The following is an 11,134-nucleotide window of genomic DNA, read 5'->3' as shown; positions in this document are numbered from 1 at the left end:
TCTCCTTTTTAATTACTGTTTTGCCTTTAAAAATAACTATCCTCCTATCTAGACTGACACTGAGAACCATTTGCTCTACTTAGCTGCCACAGACTTTTTTTTATTTGCCTTAACCAAAGTTTAGTTTTTCCATAGTGTGTGTGCGTGTGTCATGTGTGAGGACTTCCAGAAAGCCTCGGTGCTTTGTGGCCTCCTGTCGTGTATTGTGTTGTGTAAACCTATTTTCTGCATGAGTTCAGCAGCCGGCCGCTCAGACCAGCAGCATGCGTGTAAAGTAAACAATGGCGGAGCTGCTCAGTGTGTTAGCAGCGCTCCCTAGCTGCCTCCCCTCGCAGCCCTCCGTGTCCGCTCCCCCCCGACCGCTCCCCCCACGTCTCTCCACGAAAACACTTTCGGGAAGAATAAAGTTTTTTTCCCCCGCACGGACCTGCGCTCAACCAGACTTCACTCGGAGCCAACCCGTGGCCTAGCAGGAAGAACGGCTCGACTATGTGGAGAACGAAGCGGGCTCTTGGGGAACACTTGGCTTGTCTCGTATTACTTGTGACGCTCGTCGATGCTTATCGATGTAAGTATGTTGGGTTTTTTTCCCGTTGAGCTGGTGAAGTAATTCAACAGGGGGGAATTATTGTGTCTATTCAGCCTCAGTGCCCCAGTTTGAAACGAACAGCTTGTAGCCTGGATGAGACCAGCTGGGAACGGTTTAGGACTTCTTTTTTTTTCTTTAATATATCACTTTTAGCATATGTGAGCAGAAAGTGTGAGAGGTCATGACTTCTTTTCTACACCGTGAAACAATGTTTGGACAACATGAGCTGCTTGTTACACCAACTAGGGGTAATTTCTGAGAAATAACGGTTTCGCAATGACCCTTTTTTGAGGTCAGTTCATAGAAGAGTAATTAGTTTTGTCCACTTGGTCCATACAGGCAGCAGCAGCCCCATGAGCCATCTGTCATGAGGAAAGAGAGGAGTTAAATTCCTGCAGGGATCAGTCATGTTTTCTTATATGTGCCTGCTTGTATTAATCAGTGGTAACCTGCACAGTAAAAATGTTGGTTGAGTTGTGATTGTTACAATGGCAAACATGCAGATCTGACAAAAGAAAGAATACTGCAGCTTTACACATTATGTTTAAATGAGTTTCTGCGTCTGTTCCAGTCCTGAGCCAGAACACAGCCTCCCAGTTCCTGAGCAGGCAACGCCGAGCCAACTCCCTGTTTGAGGAGAGCAAGAAGGGGAACCTGGAGAGGGAGTGCATCGAGGAGCTGTGCAACAAGGAGGAGGCCAGGGAGATCTTTGAGAACCATCCGGAGACGGTGAGAGCAGCGGTTAGATGTGTCCTGATGGAAATGCAAAGAGGGAATGAAGGGAAAAGTGTATGAAGATGGGAATAAAGAAGGATAATTGAGCATTTAAAGGTGAATTACGTTGGGAAAGTGAAAGAAAATGCAAGTGAGGGATGAGGCCTGCAACCAGTGAGTTTCATTTACATACACAACACTTGAGGACAAACACGACAGATCTAAATGTCACCGATTTAACAATTTTTCGGTCCAGTAGTGCTCTAACAATGGCTGAAATACATTGGTGAAATTGAGATTAACCAACTTTGTCCTGATGCTATGTGTTTGTGCTAACTTTGTACATTTGGATATTCAGCTTTGGAATTGTATGACTTTAGTTCAGCACCACTAAAAACAAAAATAGCGGGAAAGTGCATTTTTGTAATCAAATTATTTCCTAATAAATCAGTCATTTGTTAGATATATAACAGCCGTTGCTGGTTTGACACTTGCTAAATGTCATTTCCTTGCTCTCTTTCCCACATTTTCTGTCTCTCTGTATTGCAATTCTATATAAAGGTAAAAAAATATCTGAGCATAATCTTTAAAGAAGCGTGTTTTAAATTAGGGGTCAACTGATTAATAGCTTTGGTAGATTTTTAGACCAGATACTCTGCATTTTTTCGAATATAGGTATTTGGCATCTTTGGCTTTGATGCAGTCGCTTCTCTTTATCTGTGGTCTCGATCAATGTCATGACAGCAGCACTATTTGATTGGTTACAGGCCATGATTAAAAGGCTATCATCACTGAAGGATACATCGAAAAGATCTTTTTTAGTTACGTACGTATCAAGTAGCTGTTTACATAAGACACGTTTATGATATTTAACACATTTAAATTTCTGCAGTAAAATGTTTAAAAAGTAAACAAGCAGTGTTTTAGTTGAAGGTTGTACTGTTGTTGCAACTGTTACCAGTCCGCTGTGCTTCTTCCAGGAATACTTCTACCCTAAATATGTTGGTAAGTTTGCAGAATTCTATTGCAATTCCTGTCTCTACAAGCCTTCATATTCTCAAAGAACATTCTCTGTTGCAGCGTGTCTGGGTTCACACCGTGTTGGCATCAACAGCCAGGATTCAGACTCTGCCATCCCATCAGACCTTCGTACCTGTGTGACAGGTGAGAGGTTTTACCGGCGCTTTTCATGACGGTTAGTTTCAGCTGTTAAAAGCTTCAACAGCATCCTGTGTGTGTGTTCCGAACCAGAGATCAGTAACCAGTGCACACCATATCCGTGCTACAAGGAGGGCTCAGAAAGCTGCGTGGATGGCCAGGCCTCCTTCACATGTGTTTGTAAGCCTGGTTGGAAAGGGCTGCGCTGTGAGGACGGTGAGTTCTTGAACGTCTCTGCTTTATGTCCAACATCATGTGAGAATGTTATTTCCTCATTGGCTGCTGATGTGTTCCCTGGACAGACATCGATGAGTGCAGAGATCCTGAATTTCCAGCTGGATGTAACCAAAAGTGTCAGAACATCCCTGGTAGTTTCCACTGCATGTGTGAAGATGGCTACTTCATCAATGACAACATCAACTGCGTGGGTAAGACATTTAAATCTGATTTCACATATTCCAAGCTTTATGTCTTTTGTTTCATGTATGTTAATGCATATGTTCCCTATATGAAGATGTTCAGTTGTTTCACTGTCCCAACTCCTACAGTTTTTCATGGCAGCTGAGCAAACACACAGGGTTATATTCTGTCTGATAGCTTCCTTTTTATTTATTCATATAGATGGTGGAACCCTGCTCAGTTGCAAACAAAAGCTCTGTTCCCCCAGCTGTTGCCCTCAGGGCCCACGCCATTTGTTATTTCTAAAGCTGACCTGAGGTGACCCCTTGCGTAACCGAAAGTGAAAAGCCTAAAACATCTGAAAAGATGGTCCATTCTTTTTGTTGTAGGCACACCAGCTGCCTCGTAGCTCTGAGCTGTTCAAACCTGCTCAATTTTTAGATGTTTGTCGTCTTGTTTCTGCATGTTTCTGTGTCTGCTCTTTTATTTTGCGTGGTCAGTTCATTCACTGTTTATCTTTGATCATGTCCAGTTCTTGTTGAGTACAAAGTCTTCACAAACATGGACTCAGTCAGTAAATTTGCTTTCTTCATTTTTGGATAGGCTGTGGAGATTTAAAAGACTTTGCAGATGTTTTTGCACACAGTCTGTCGATATAAATTCCAAATTATACATTAATGTTAAATGATTGGTGTTTTGTCCAAAGTAAACCATAAGTTGCCCATGGGAGCATTCAGATTAGCCACAGTTAATAATTAATTTCAATTAATTCAGATATAATGGTGAATTTAAGTTAAATCATTCAGTTCTTAGTTGATAAAATGTCTGAAATTATTATAAAATAATCCTCATGATTGCCCTAAGCCTAAAGTGATATCATCAAACTATTACAGCATCTGATAACATTATTATATTGATATCTATAAACAAATTGAAAAAAATGCAATTGGTCAAATGAATCTTAATCTTTTTTTATTTTGTGTTTTTCCTCTATTTTTGGCAAATGAATTACACTCAAGTTATGAGTGTAGGGAGATGCAGAGTCTGTAATCATAATTGTACTGTATGTATTAACCTTCAGCCTCTTAGCTTAGGTACCCAAAAGTGATACTTTTTTAACATATTTGGTTTACTCCACCTTTAAATTTTCCTTGATCTTGTCAATCATTCATGACTCCTTCCTCAAACTGTGTGTTTTGATAGACAAATGTTTTAAAATGCCAGAGATGTTTAATACTCAATTATACTTCACATGTATCAGCAGCAAACAGTAATGGTTGAATTTGGTAATTATATGACTGAGTATATCTATTTGGAGTATATACTGAAAAGTGACCCTTCGCTTATGGACATTTGATCTGAGCCTCCAAAAATATCCAGTAGGTGAGCTCATAGTGTCTTTGCTTGTTCTTATTTAAGCAGTGATGTTCAGCAGCTCAGTGCTTCGCTGAATCTACCACCAAGTAAGATTTTGTGCTGCACTCTACCTGAGGCACTTTCACAAAAAGTGTCCCCGTTGCCAATTGCTTGCTCTTAGGGGACTCCAAGGGATACTTTGGAGTTGTTGAGTACTATGTTGAGTACTATATACTGCTGTGCTTTGTAAGGTCTTCACCTTACTATGTGAAACGTCTTGAGATGATATATGTTGTGAATTAGTGCGATATAAATACGTTAATTTTCTGTTTTAGGTTTTCTAATCAGGACTCAGCCAATTCATATTCCAAATTCTCACTAGACAGTTTGCATGTTTTCACTTTCAACTAACTGTTTTTCAGATATCAATGAATGCCTGTTGTACCCCAGTATCTGTGAAGAACCAGCAAAATGTGTCAACACACCAGGCATGTATGAGTGTCAGTGTCCCCCAGGATTTAAATACAACTTCACTTCCAGGACCTGCAATGGTGAGGCTTCAGTTTATTGAATTTAAATATTCCGACAGGTTACAAAACTGAGTATCGTAAAACAGATGTTTGCTGAGCTGAGCTGAAGATTGCTGCCTGTAAAATCTTCCTTTTCTGTTGTTGCAGATGTCGATGAGTGCGAGCTGAATGTGTGCGATGGGACTTGTATCAACACAGTGGGCAGCTACGAATGCCACTGTGATGGTCGTCAGGGTTTACGTCTGGCACAGGACCACAGATACTGTGAGAGAATCCCTGTTTGCGTGGACCTGCATGACTTTAAACACCCTGAGATGCTTTACCTGGGGGAGCAGTTTGCAGGCCTTCCTGTCATCTATCTGCGCTTCCGTCTGCCAGAGAACACAAAGTAGGTTTTTATCACACACACAAATTTGTTGTACTGCATTGTGTAAAGGATCTTTAAAGTGTTTTGTGTGTTTTACCTCATTTAGTGTAAATTACATAAACTGTAGAAGTTTTAAGTATTGTTCATATAGTTTGAAAATCATTAGAAGTTGAGATGAATGGTTAATCACATTGAACTTCATTTGGACATTTCTTTCAGTCACTTGTATCTAGTATGAAAACTGTTATTTAACCAATAAAATCCCAAAGGTTCCACTTATAAAGTCTTTGATGATGAAGATGAAGACCGTAAGATGTGGTTTAAAAATTTGTCTCAGCTGTATCAAACAAAAATGTTATTTCAACAGCAATAAAGGTACTTAAATTCCTCTTGAACCTCCCATCCCAAACAAGTTGAAACCCCTAGAAGTGGATTTTCATATAATACTGACAGAGATGGAAGTTAAAACTGAAGATGAAAAGGTTGAAGGATTAGATTAATGTTTACAGATGTGAAGTGCACATGATTTTCAGTGATTGGGCTAGAACTTGCAAAAATGTTGTTAGAAACAATGAAGTTATTTGAGTACACAATTATAAGCAGACATGCATCCTTTTCCAATAGTCTCACAGAAGTTTTAGATGTCAGCCTGCTTAAATACCACAACAAAATAAACAGCAATCTAACTAGGTTGGATCTAGTAATATTTTCTAATTAGTGTCTAGAAGAAATAATTGACAGATAATCACATACAAGATTACAATGCAAGATGTTCCTATGTGTAGTGTAGTTATCAATCACAGCAGTGCAGGAAGAGATGCTTGAAAAGCTTCAAAAGATTTCTTCAGATAACCTTATTAGAGAAAATATGTAGCAAAAATGCCAGGAAATCAGGGTCTTATACATTATTTGTCACTTCTTGTACTGCCTTGATTGAACAGAGATTACTGTTTGAACTCATTCTTCTTTCCCTTCGTAGGTTTGCAGCCGAGTTTGACTTCCGTACATTTGACCCAGAGGGAGTTGTTCTGTATGCAGAGTCATCCCAGGACTCGTGGTTCATGCTGGGGCTCAGGGGCGGTCGAATTGAAGTCCAGTTCAAAAACCAGCACACATTTAAGGTTACCAGCGGAGGAAAAGCCATCAATGATGGACAGTGGCATGTGGTGAGCTGTAGTCCAGTAATGCCCTACGTGTAATTAGTTTGTTCCCCTATGGATAATATATAGCTCGCAGAAGTGCTAATCGTTAAACTGAATGGATTGAAAGTGCATTGTGCTGTGGTAGCGCATGCTCTTGTGCTTAACTGCGCTGAGTAATGTGTTAGAGAGTGTTGTAGTGATGCAAAGTGAGAAAATATTATGACAGAGTTGTTGATGTGTGACATGCAGATCTCAGTGGATGAACTGGAGAGCAGCATCAGTGTGAAGATCAGTAAGGAAGCCGTGATGAGCATCAACAGCCCTGAGAGTCTCTTTACTTCGGTTAACGGCAAACTGGAGACCAAAGTTTACATCGCTGGTCTGCCCAACCGCACTGACAACGTCATCAAACCTGTAAGATGGTTACACACAGCATCCATGCACAATAGACAGGATTTTAAAAGAATAAATAGTTCCAAGCTAAATAAATGTGTCAGAATTTACACTGGGCAGATAAGATGCTGTCTTACAGACCAGAAATATATCCTGCTGTGCTCTGTTCATCTCTCAGATCAATCCTCGACTTGATGGCTGCATCCGGGGCTGGAATTTAATGAACCAGGGAGCGTCTGGGGTGAAGGAGGTCATCCAGGAGAAGAAGAGTAAACACTGCTTTGTGTATGTGGAACGAGGATCTTTCTTCACTGGGGAAGGACTGGCTCACTTCAACATAGACTACAGTGAGTAAGTTAAGTTACATTTTATTATTCCCTATGGGAAAATTTGGCATCTGCATTTAATCAATCCTCGCTGCTTAAGGGCACTGAACAGCTGCAGCGTAGTGCAGCAAGACCAAGCAAAGGCCTTTGATTTAAAGGCTGTTAGTGGATGGCTACCAAACATGTTTTAGGATGGCAGGAAAATGAAACGCATGGAAACATAAGGAGCACAAAATTCCACACAAAAAGGCCCAGTAGATGTGTTTTATGTAGACCTGTTTTATGTAGCAATACAGACCAGCACAGCCCCAAAGTAAGCATATATGAAAGGTTCCAGTTACACTCAATGAGCACTTTATTATAGCACTACCTGCTTTTGTACTGAAAACGGCCTCAGGTCCTTGGCGTCATGGAGTCCACAAAATGTTGGAAAGATTTCTTTGAGATTCTTCTCCATGCTGACATGATTCCACCACATCATTCCGGCGGATTCCTCAGCTGCACGTTCATGCTTCGGTTCTTCCGTTCTACCACATCCCAAAGGTCTTCTGCTGGAATCACATCTGGTGACTGGGGAGACCGCCGAAGTCCACTGAACTCATTTTCATGTTCATGGAACCAGTTTGATACAAAGTTTAGAGAATAGATAATGGTAACTTGTGGCCATAAGAGGAGCAATAGTCAGCAATAATACTGAAATGAACAGTGGCATTGAAACATGACTGAATTGTATTAAAGGGCCAGAAGTATTGCACTGCTGCCATATGAGTTGCAGCTTGGATTACTGCATAAACAAGTAGGTGTACAGGTGCTCCTAATAATGTGCATTCATCATTTTCAGTATCAGAACTTAAGAGGTGCAACCATGTCGTACTGAATATATCATAAAAGTTCTAGAGAACTAATGAGTTCAGGTAAAAATGTGGAGATGGCTGAAGAGCTTAACTTTCCAACCTGACAAGAGAAATGTTTTTTTTTTCCTGCCTATGTGTAAGCAGGTGATTCTGGGAGCTGGAATGTGGATATAAAGATGAATATACGTCCATCCAGCAGCACAGGTGTGATCTTTGCTCTCGTCCACAACAACACAGTCCCTCTGTCGGTCGCTGTGGTGACAAAGGAAGAAGAAGAGGCTGTGAGTTTATTCCTGCTTTCGTTGGGAAAAAGCACAAATGTAGCCCTACAAGTCTTCGCACATGATTAAACCGTGCGATGTCATTGCTCTCAATTCTCCAGAATTTGCAAGTGTTCTTGGACGGTGTCTCCGTGGCAACGCTGGACTCGCTGATGTTGTGTTACCCCGACCAGCTGACAGTGCAGCTGAATGTGACTCCCACAGAAATCCAGATCACAGCCAACTCATCCATTGTCAGCTACATGAAGTCGGATGCCCTGCAGGAGGCACTGGAGCGCCTCAACAGCACCATGCAGAACCCCATCAGCACATACATCGGTGGAATACCAGGTTAGTAAGAGCAGCAAATGTACAAGTTAGTCTTAATCTCTAAAGATGACTATAAGCATGATTTTGTCGCTCTTTATGGCCACCTTGGAAAGGCAATGTGACTTTCTTATGCTAATAAGTTCATATCCAGCCTAACTGGGTTATCCTCCTGATTGTGCTGCTATCATTAGTGCATCTGTGAGGCTATATTTAAAAACAACAGTGCTTAAAGCTGCTAATGCTAGTGTCAGCATGCTGCCATACTCATTATCACGTCTTACTTTAGCTTTTTAGCATATGTTAAAAGTACAGCAGGATAATGGGAATGTCATTTGTTGGTAGGATTTTTGGTCAGAAAACTAAACTTTCTTGACCAGGTGACTGCTCCTGATGAAAAGTTATGAACTTATACAAAAAAAATAGAGAGGAACATGACTGTTAAAAAAGTAAACATTTTGTCGTGGTTTCTAATTGTATTTTTTAAAAAACAATTTAGGGTAATTTCAAATTTCCATTGTTTTGTTAAATTGCAAAGAGCTGGCAAAATCACAGTTTACATATGAACCAGACTGTACTTAATGTAAACGTTAAAAATCTGTACATTTCTAAACTGTAAATCAATCTTTTACATTTAGCTGTAAATTTTCACCTTTTTTTTTTACAATAACAATTTACAAATAATAATTCATAGATATTTGCCATTATTTGGGAAAAAAAAGGATATAAGGATTGAAAAATGGTAAATATTTTAACAGTTTTTTCAAAGATTTTCCCTGTTTTGTTAAAGTACTGATGATATCTTGCAAAAAGTTACATGTTGACTGTCAAAAAAGCAGGCACATTATGTCTACATCAGAAGTCTATATTTCTATAAATAGTATTTTTTCTGGCCTTCTTGCTGACAGATTCTTACTGTTGTTTTGCAGGATTTATTTTTACAGTGTACCAAATGTCCAGGCAGGCCATCAAACAGTTTACTAGACCATCTGTTATTACTGTCATCCTCTCTGACTGTACTGTTCTCTCAATCTCTATTTTAGAAGATGTCCCACTACCTGCTACCCCTGTGACGGCCTTTTACCACGGCTGCATGGACATCACTGTCAACGGCCAGCAGCTAGACTTTGATGAGGCTCTCAGCAAACACAACAGTATTAAGTCCCATTCCTGCCCTCCTGTCTCTGCCCCCGAGAGTCACCCCGATGCACCGCACTTGCACAGAAAGTGACCTTAATTAGCAACCACATCACATTAAAAAGCCCTCAAATTAGGCAGCATCCCACTGGGGCCACTTCTTGGGATATTTTGGAAAGAGAGTCTAGAGGAGAAAAAGTGACAAGAAGAGGAGATAGAGGTAGATGGTTTATTTTAAGCTTTGTCTAATGCTTTTTATCCATACAGTATTATTGTTTCTGCCCAGGGAGCGATTTCTTCCATTTTGTTCTTTTGTTTTTTTGTGTGTGAGTCACGACGAAAGCAGGCTTGCCAGTGAGCTAGTCGGAAGCTGGATGACATAGTTGTAGCAGTTTGTTGCAACAAGTTAAATGTTTTCCAAAAAGAAGAGCTGAGCTCTGTAGCACACATACCATTTGTTGCACAACAGATGGCTATAATAGAAAAATAAACAAATGGTCACTTTTGACCAGGCTGTGAGACCACCTGCGTCTTTGTCCTTGCTGCTAATTCATGGTACTATCGCTAAACTCTTGACACTTTGAGGCAACCAGTGGAAATTGTGGTTCTGGCAGTAAAACCCACAGAGGAGGAAGCTGAACCTTCAGTTCAGTTCTCTTGCATTTTCATCAAATGTGGTTTATTATTTTATCATATACCATCATGGTTGTCAACGGGTATTCTCTCATAATTACAACTTTCTCCTGTTTCTGTCCTCATCATCTGGTTTTCTTACATTCAGAATTCACCTTGTATATAAAACAAGCCATCTTTAATATGTAACTTAAATGTGTGTAGTTGTTCACTGTTTTTTTTTTTTGTTTTAATAAAACTGTATCAAAGCAGCCACATTTTGATACTGCTGAATTTCAACATTGTGTCCTTCTGACTTCCTGCCATCGCCAGAAACAAGGCCACACAGGAGTTTTTATCTCAGAGAATGAGGAGGCAGTTACAGTTAGTTTCATGGTTTTAAATGTGGTAATAATAATCATAATGCTGACTATTCTAACATGTTACATACTAGTGAAAGTCAATTACATTTGTGTCTTGTTTGGGGATCATTTTGTAGTTGACCAGAAAGACATAAGAAAGTATTGTTGTTGTTTTTTTTTTTTTGTTTATTGTCATATGTTAGACACAAAGCACACTTCTTTAGTTTTTCCAGCACTGCTTGTGTTTTAAGTCCTTGCTGACACAACAAACTCGTATAGCTGCCATTTACAAAACACTACTTGACCTTGGAGTATTTTCTTTTTGCATCAAGGGATTTCTCCTTCATTCAGAGATTTCTGTTGGAACCAACAATCATTCCACTTGAAGTTATCAAAATCCAATTTTATTTTTTCTATTTAATTCACTGCATAGATTGGTTTAAAATATCCCTTAATAGAGAGAATAATGTTAATTAATCAACTAACCACTTTAGATCCGTATTTAAAACATACTTGTATAAACTATAAAATAATATATAGACTGTATATGACTGAATTTTTTATTTTTTATTTTTTTTACTATTTGATACTAAAACATTATTGTTAAA

At 39.6% G+C, this 11,134-nt stretch overlaps 1 protein-coding gene across 1 annotated transcript; it reads left to right on the top strand.

The window, feature by feature from the left end:
* The first annotated feature begins 349 nt into the window (after positions 1-349).
* Positions 350-10,464, top strand: pros1 (protein S). Its single transcript, XM_023265225.3, has 14 exons — positions 350-568; positions 1,161-1,318; positions 2,284-2,308; positions 2,384-2,467; positions 2,555-2,677; positions 2,764-2,889; positions 4,639-4,767; positions 4,894-5,134; positions 6,093-6,279; positions 6,505-6,669; positions 6,827-6,995; positions 7,973-8,109; positions 8,211-8,439; positions 9,459-10,464. The coding sequence occupies exons 1-14, from the start codon at positions 490-492 to the stop codon at positions 9,644-9,646; spliced, it is 2,040 nt and encodes a 679-aa protein (XP_023120993.1). The 5' UTR covers positions 350-489; the 3' UTR covers positions 9,647-10,464.
* The last annotated feature ends 670 nt before the right edge of the window (positions 10,465-11,134 follow it).

This window comes from Amphiprion ocellaris, chromosome 1 (assembly GCF_022539595.1).
Source record: "Amphiprion ocellaris isolate individual 3 ecotype Okinawa chromosome 1, ASM2253959v1, whole genome shotgun sequence".
Lineage (NCBI taxonomy): Eukaryota > Metazoa > Chordata > Actinopteri > Pomacentridae > Amphiprion > Amphiprion ocellaris.
Note: the sequence above shows the minus strand (reverse complement) of the source record. Positions and strands in the feature narration are given on the sequence as shown.

Bases quoted from the DNA above. Each gene is read 5' to 3' on its own strand.
- pros1 (XM_023265225.3), top strand. From the start codon at position 490: ATGTGGAGAACGAAGCGGGCTCTTGGGGAACACTTGGCTTGTCTCGTA. The intron at 2,309-2,383 runs GTAAGTTTGCAG...TCTCTGTTGCAG, and splicing joins CTTCTACCCTAAATATGTTG to CGTGTCTGGGTTCACACCGT. The intron at 6,996-7,972 runs GTGAGTAAGTTA...ATGTGTAAGCAG, and splicing joins TCACTTCAACATAGACTACA to GTGATTCTGGGAGCTGGAAT.